The sequence below is a fragment of the Myotis brandtii genome, unplaced genomic scaffold (genome assembly GCF_000412655.1).
Source record: "Myotis brandtii unplaced genomic scaffold, ASM41265v1 scaffold470, whole genome shotgun sequence".
Classification (NCBI taxonomy): domain Eukaryota; kingdom Metazoa; phylum Chordata; class Mammalia; order Chiroptera; family Vespertilionidae; genus Myotis; species Myotis brandtii.
The window spans coordinates 79,915-88,296 of NW_005367953.1; the positions used below are offsets into that span (position 1 = coordinate 79,915).

The 8,382-nt window shown below is 40.3% G+C and overlaps 1 protein-coding gene across 1 annotated transcript; it reads left to right on the plus strand.

Annotated features, from left to right (window-relative positions):
• The first annotated feature begins 6,428 nt into the window (after nt 1-6,428).
• On the plus strand, nt 6,429-8,053 carry LOC102250345 (olfactory receptor 1361). Its single transcript, XM_005875850.2, has one exon. The coding sequence runs from the start codon at nt 6,747-6,749 to the stop codon at nt 7,737-7,739; it is 993 nt and encodes a 330-aa protein (XP_005875912.1). The 5' UTR covers nt 6,429-6,746; the 3' UTR covers nt 7,740-8,053.
• Nucleotides 8,054-8,382: the final 329 nt, after the last annotated feature.

An 8,382-nucleotide genomic window follows, 5' to 3' on the forward strand; every position in this document is an offset into this window, starting at 1 on the left:
CTCTGGCTGTAGGCGGCTTGTGAGCCGTCTGCCCTTCCTTAGCCAGAAGAAGCAACTCAGGAGGAGGTAGTTTCCTTGGGCAGGATTGGCAGAAGTCAAACCAACTGGACAGGTCAGTGCCAATGTAGGTACAGGAGGAGACAGTCCTCTCTCAACGCCCCAAAATATTTAAGCCTAAAGACATCTCCTCCGCCCCCACTTCTCAAAGATAAGCAGAAACACAGACCAGTAGGGGACTTGGAAATCATGCAGTGATCCAAACCCTTCACTTTACAGACAAGAAAGCAGAGTACAGACTTACTAAAATCACATAGGATTAGATTCCTGGACAACTTCTCTCAGCCCCTGCCCTCCTTCCTGACCATAGAGGCCTTGCCAGCAATTCCAACCTTATCTAATGCTTATCTTTGGCAGAGAAATCTGAATATGTTTGCTGGCACTAAGACAGGCTCAGAAAAACAGCAGTTGACTCCCTACAGTGGCCTAATTTTTACATCATCTTGAATGTAAGCAATTTAGCAGGAGAGAAAAAAAACGAGCAAAATTAAACCTCCAACTGTTCCCATTACCTTCCAAATTAACATTTTACTTGGTGAATGTACAAACGTTCTGGCATAGATGTCGTCTATATGTGCATGTTATCTTATGTTCTGCTTTGAAGTCTGTGTCATGGACAAATATCCATAAATCAACCCATTCTTTTAATTTTAACATCTGTATAGTATTCCTCTGCATTGAAACATCATAGTTGCAAAGATATTCTCCTATTATTTTGAACCTTTGGTTGTTTTAAATCCTTTTTAAATTTAGGAACAATGTTTCAACAAATGTCTTTGAATAAATTATCTTCTTTTTCCATCTGATTTGCTTCCTGCTCTAAAATCTTCAATGTAAAATTCCTACAATTATATACATTTACTTAATCCCTGTAAAGCTCTGTAAATTAGATAATACTACCTACCTCTTGAGATTGGGGTAGAATTTAAAAGCTAATAGTTAAATACTTAGTATACTGACTGGTATAGAGTGTATACTTATTAATTTATTCCTAATAATAACATATCTATACCCTTATTGGAAAGCATGATCATCTGAGTATATTTAAATCTTTCTATTAGAATCTATTTATATCTTACAATTCCTTTATTTATACATTATACTTTTTTGAACAAATATTTATGTTTTCCAAGTTTAATTAAAATCCAAATATTCAATTTTATCATAAGGGCAATGAAACCACCCTTTTCAATTCCTTTTTTGAGGGGTGGTTATTTTTTATATGCCAGTAAGCAATTTACTGATTTTTATGTGATATTATAGCCTGCAACTTTGCCCAGCTCACTTATTCTTAGTGATGACTTCACTTATTTTAATAGCTTAGTTATAAGACACTTTGCATAACAGCTATGTTTTTATTTCTTTTTTCTTTTCAGGTAGCCATTAACAGCATTTCTAGTGAAATATTAAATAAGGAATGATAACAGAGAACACCCATATCTTGTTCTTCTTTTTAGGAAAAAAGTTTGTCTTCAATAAACATGCTGTTGACTCTTGTTTTTAAATACACAGTTTATCATGTTAAGAAAAACACACCTAATGTTTTCAGAGTTTTAATCTATAAAGTGATGATAAATTTATCTGGATGCTTTATCTGAATCTAATAACATTATGTTGATATTTTGTTTGTGATAAACTAAGTTAATAGAGTTCTTTGAGTTTAATAGCTAATTCTTTTAATATGTTGGTTTTTTCATTTGCAGATATTTTATTTGGGGCATTTGCACCTATGTCTAAAATGAAATTAGTCTAAAATGTTCCTTTCATTGACTTTGTTTAGTTTGGATTTAAAATCATATTTGCCTTTAAAAATGAATTTTAAAAAATGATAATAATAGGCATTTTAACTGGGTGCTTACTATATGCAATGCACTGTTATATGCACATTATGGGTATTTTCTCATTTAGTTCTCACAATAACCCTGCTAAGCAGATATTATTACTCTATCCATTTTACAGATTATTGTTATAATTTTCTTTGTTTTTAAATTTATTACTAAGTTAATTATTGGTTCTTAAAAAGTCAGAAAATTTTCTTCATTGGTGTCAAATGCCATTTTTTTTTCCTTAAATTCTTTGTTAAGGAATTACAAATGTGTCCTCATCCCCCCCTCAAGTGCCCTTTTAGAAACTATTTTATATTTTTTCGTATTATATTTACATTCTTTAATTCTTTTCGCACCTTTGGCTACTTACAAATATATAAAATATCCCCAAAGGTTTCTCCCAATCTCAAAGACATAGGTTACAAAGGGGACAATTAAGAACAGTTACCCATTCATTCAACAACAATGGTATAAAAACTATACGAGTTTCTCGTATAGTCCAGGCATAGTTCTAGAAACTGGGAATAGAGTAATACATAAAAATAAAGTTCCTGTTCTAATGAACTTATGTTCTAGAGAAACAGAAGATAGATAGATAGATAGATAGATAGATAGATAGATAGATAGATAGACAGACAGGTATTAATAAATGACTAGAATAAAAATAAAGGGAGGGACAGAGATAGGAGTACTGTTTTAGATAGGTGGTAGGGGAAAACCCTTAACAGAGACGATATTTGAGCAGAAATCAGAATGAAGTGAAGGAAGAGAATTCCAAGCAGATGGGTAACAAGTTAAAAGGCTCAGAGGTAGGAACATGCTTGATGTGTCCAGAAACAGTGAGGAGGCCATTGTGGTCAACATACAGAAAGTGAGGGGCAATAGGAGTGAGATCAGGGAGAGGGCAGAGGTGTGAGTCATCCATTGCCCTGTAAAATTTGGCAAGGTCTTTGAGTTTTGTTCTGACTGAGATGAGAAGCCATTAGAGGATTTTGAACAGAGAATTGACATGGTCTGACATATTTCTTAATGTTCACTCTGGTTGCTATGTAGAAACTGTTGGAGGTAGGACAAGGATATAAACAGGGAGCCCATTTAAGAGACTACTGCACTAATCTGGAAGTAAATAATGATTTGGGGGGCCATGAATGTAGCAGACAACACAGAGAAAGTGGTCCCATTTTGGATATATTTCATAGGTAGAGATGACGAGATTTGCCAATATACTGGATGAGGACAGTTTTTTAAAAAGAGGAGTTAAGGATAGTGCCAAGGTTTTGGCTTGAGCAATTAGAGTAAGATGGGGATGACTAAGGAAGCAGCAGGTTTGAGGACTGGAAGACCAGGGAGACAGTTTTGGACAAGTTTGAGATGCCTGTTAGACATCCAAGTGGATAAGGAGAGTAGCCAGTTAGGCATAAATAAGTTTGAGGTTCAAGGGGAAAATCCCAAACTGGAGATAGAAATTTGGATGGTATTTAAAGCTTTGGGAGTAATGAGACTACTTAAGGAATGAGTGTAAATCAAGAAGTCAATGGGACATCTCAACAGCTAGAGATCAGAAGAATGAGAATGAGCAAAAGACAAAAAGAGCAAGTAACCAGTAAGGTAAGAGAGATGCCAAAACAAAACTGTGCTTCAAAACCAAGTGAAGAAAGTATCTGAAGATGAGTCAAGTGCCAAACTATGCCAACTCTGACTCGTTGGTTTCGGTAAAATGGAGCCTGAGAACTAACCTCAGAGGTAGCAATGGCAGCTTTGACAAGGGAACTTCAGGAGAGAATGGAAAGAGGGGAACTGGAGAGTGAGTCCTGACCACATTTGGAGGACTTTTGTGGAAGGGGGGAGTAGAGAAATGAGCTAACAGCTAGAGGAAAATGTGGGTGAAGGGTAGATTTTTTTTTTAACTGGGAGCTGCTTGCATGCTGACAGGAATGATCCAGAAGCTAGGGGGGAAATCTTTTTGGTTTTAAGTTAGATTCTCTTAGCTTTATTTTCTTGAAATAGGAGTACTTGGGAAAAGTATTTTCCTAACAAGTGAGAAATAGTAACAAGAAAATTTTCTTCTCCCATATCTCTGGGGAAGTGGGAAGATTGCAAGGAAAAGAAAGATGGAGTCACCCTGATTTCAAAGGAATATAATCAATGAAGGGTCAGAGTTTTTGGACAATACATCCTACGGCTCCCGTTCACAAGCTTTGGTCAGTCTCAGAACCTACGTGCAGCCACACAAATGAGTCCTCTCTCCTCAGTACAGATGATCCTCTTCCACCACATCCCTGCTCTACATTCCCTTTCTCCTGTCCCAACATTGACCACTCCAGGAATCCCTGATCCATTTACCCAGATGCTCCAAGTTTAAGTTTACCCAATAGCATTTTTTTATATGTATAAATATTTTTATTGATTTCAGAGGAAGGGACAGGGAGAGATAAAAATATCAATGATGAGAGTGAATCATTGATTGGCTGCCTCGAGCCCCCAACCTGGGCATGTGCCCTGACCAGGAATCAAACTGTAACCTCCTGGTTCATAGGTTGATGCTCAACCACTGAGCCATACCAGTCAGGCAAGTCGTACTTCTTAAAGCAAAATTGAAGGAGCACTGCTTTGAAATCAGACTGACCTGGAATCAAATCTTGATGTCTTTGGGGAAATTATTTAAACCCTCCCAGTCTCAGTTTATTCATCTATATAATAATAATAATAGTAATTATTATTATTATTATTCCTATCTTACACAGGTTGTTGTTAGAGTTAAATTAAATACATGCACTTGCCGAGCCCCATATTATGCCATACAGTAGGTACTCAATAAATGTCACCTCCCTGGTCTAAGGGCTATTTCCTATGTGAAAGTTTTACATTTGACTAGAAGCTTCTTAGGAGTGAGAAAAATGTTCTTTATTGTTTTCTTTTCTCTCACATAACCCAATAAAGAGCTCTTTTAGTCAGAACTGATCAAATGAAGATCTCAACCATATTAAATGTTTCCCTTCATTTTTACTTTTCACCAAATAGATTTCCATCCTCTTAGGCTCCTGCATTTCTATCTTACATTTGTCCTTTACTCAAAGATTTCTGCCTCTGTATCACCAAACACTTGAATCCCGAAAAAAAAAAAAAAAATCAAGTTGCCCCATCCGGGTGGCTCAGTTGGTTGGACATTGTCCCATACACCAAGAAGGCTGTGGGTTCAATTCGTGGTTAGCACATATGCCTGGTTGCAGATTTGATCCCCCTCTCCCCGCAATTGGTGTGTGTACAGGAAGCAATCAATGTTTCTCTCTCTCTCTTTCTCTCTCTCTCTCTATCATCAATGAAAGGGTATCCTTGGGTGAGGATTACAAAAGCAGGGGGGTGGGGGGAAGAAATCAAATCAGTAAAGCATTAATTCAAAATGAGTCATTTATCTCCCATGCTAAGGAATAGTTCTCAACACAGGTGAAGACCTCAATTGGGACCTGCTGCATAGCCGAAATCTCCATCTCCCCCCATACCCTCCCCAAGTGTATTGGTAAGTTCCTTTTCTCCAAGCAGGCTCTACCTCAGCAAAAAGGCAGTGTGGGTAATGTCAGCCTCCTAAGACAGTTTCCCCCTTATTACTCCCTGCCCAGTTTCCAGATGGGCCATCACTGCACTGCCATAGCTTTTCCGTCATCAGTGGTTCCCCATCACTAGTTGGCACGCTAACTCAAATTCTTTCTTTCTCCCTCCCTCTTTCTAATTTATATTCTTATAGGACCCAAATTCTCACTATATCTTGTGAAGCAGTGAAAAATAATTTACATTATATCTAACAAAACTTTATCTGAGCTTGCACTGAACTATTTTGAACTCCAATTTAGCAGGGTCCCCATGTTGCCCTGCTTCCAGCTGTTACTTTGGGCAATGTTATACCTGTGATTTATCTTTGTTATCTACAGGGGCAACTCTCACCCTCCAGAGGCGAGTCCCTTCCTGGGTAAGCCCAGACAGAAGGGCTGGCTGAACTGTCCCAGTCAGCAGGCTCTTCTGTCTAGGTTTGCCCTGACCTACTCCATCCCCAAGCATCATCACCAGGAGCAAGGTGACCCAGAGTCAGTGACGAGTGGCAGCCAGAGCACCCTGAGCCCTGGGCTCTCTGTGGGTGGGGAGACAAAATATTCAAGGGGAAGGAGTTTATATACAAATAACACCCTCTGGTTCTACATATGCACCACTGTGGTTCCAAAATTCTGTTAAGAAATGGCCTTCAGGACTTGTATGCATGCATATGAGCATAACCAATGGACATAAGACACTGGGGGGGTAGGGGAAGCCGGGGTATTGTCAAGGGCGGGGAAAAAAAGGACACATATGTAATACCCTTTGTAATGCTTTAAGCAATAAAAAAAAAAGGTTCCAAAATTCTGTTCAGAAATGGCCTTCAGGTGGTAATCTTATCAGGATTAGGAAGAAACTATATTTCCATATCTTTTTTCTTAATATTGAGACATTAGTTACTCATATCAAAGAAAGTATGATGGAAATTCAAGGGGCTAAAACACCCTCAGCAACCCCCTCATTGTTACCACCACTGAGTATCTGGCTATATGTCACAAGGATTCTCTTTAGAGGGATGGGAGATGGGGTTCTGTGGGGTCTAGGATCAGTAGCATTTTGGTGATGAAATTATTAAAACCCTGACTTTGGGATCTGTTGTAGCCATAGGACTTTCCTTTGAAAGGTGAAGAGCCTTCTTTGGGATTTGTACCAAATGAACACACAGATGTGGCCAGCTGTGAGTTGAGGGATTATTTGAAGGAGGGAGGGAGGCATGGGCACTTGCACTGTCGTTATAGCCTGTGCCTGGTCTGGATCTCCCAGCAGGACTAGTTGACCATGGAGAAAGGGAACCACACGAGCGCCTCTGAGTTCATCCTCCTAGGGCTCTCCAGCCAGCCTGAGAGGCAGGAGCTGATCTTCGGGCTCTTCCTGGTCATGTACCTGATTGGGGCAGCAGGGAACTTGCTCATCATCCTGGCCATTGGCTCAGACTCTCACCTCCACACGCCCATGTACTTCTTCCTCAGTAACCTCTCCCTGGTGGATTTCTGCTTCATCTCCGCCACAGTCCCCAAGATGCTTGTGAACATCCAGATGCAGACTCAGCTCATTTCCTATGGTGGCTGCCTAACTCAGATCTACTTCTGCATTTTGCTTGCCAACATGGACAACTTCCTCCTGACAGCAATGGCTTATGACCGCTATGTGGCCATCTGCCACCCTCTGCATTACTCCACTATGATGAGTCTGCAAATCTGTGCCCTGATGCTGGGGAGCTCCTGGCTCATCGCTAACTTCCACTCCCTGCTACACACCCTCCTCATGGCTCGACTGGAGTTCTGTGCCAGCAACGTCATCCCTTACTTCTTTTGTGACCTCATTCCCCTGCTCCAGCTCTCCTGTTCCAACACCCAACTCAACCAGCTCATGATTCTGCTGGTGGGAGGCTTGATCGTCCTCATCCCCTTCCTTGGCATTCTCGTCTCCTATGTCCACATTGTGTCTGCTGTGCTCAAGGTCCCATCTGCCAGAGGCAAACAAAAGGCCTTTTCTACCTGTGGTTCCCATCTCACTGTAGTCATCCTCTTCTATGGGACTATCACAGGGGTCTACCTGAACCCCTCATCTTCCCATTCAGCTGACAAGGATTCACTAGCTTCAATAATGTATATGGTGGTCACTCCCATGCTGAACCCCTTCATTTACTGCCTCAGAAACAAGGACATGAAGAGAGCTCTAAGGAAACTGTTCAGTGTAAAGGCTTTATCCTGTGGGCTATGGACAGCAGAGTTCCCCCTCAGGATCTTTGTGCTGGGAAGAGGAGAATGAATCCCAGGGACAGGCTGCACATACAGAGGGCAGGAGGAACACAGACTTCATTATCCTGGGTTGTCACCATGGCTATGGCTCCCTAAGTAATTTGCTAGTCCAAAATTTCTTGGGCCTGGCCAGGTAGTTCAGTTGATTAGAGCGTCATCCTAATACATCAAGGTTGTAGATTTGATCCTCAGTCAGGGCACATACAAGGATTAACCAATGGTTGCATCAATAACTGAAACAAGTCCTGGCCAGTATGGTTTAGTTGGTTGTGCACAACCAAGGCACCAAAAGGTTGCTGGTTCAATCTCCAGTCAGGGCACATGCCCAGGTTGCAGGCTCAATCCCTGGTAGGGGACATGCAGAATTTCTCTCCTCTGGAATTCTCATTCATGTTTCTATTTCTCTCTTCCTCTCCTTTCCTCTCTCTCTTAAAAAAAAAAAATCAATAAAAAAAGAATTGGAACAACAAAAAAATTGATCACTCTCTTTCTCTCTCAAATCAAATTTTTAAAAAATTATTTTAAATAACAAAATTTCTTGGCCCCTGCACAGACAACCCAGACTACCAAGAGGGAGATAAATTCTCCCCTAAAGACAGAACCACATAAACAGATGCAAATTCGCTTTATCCACAGACTTTCTAGAGACGGCT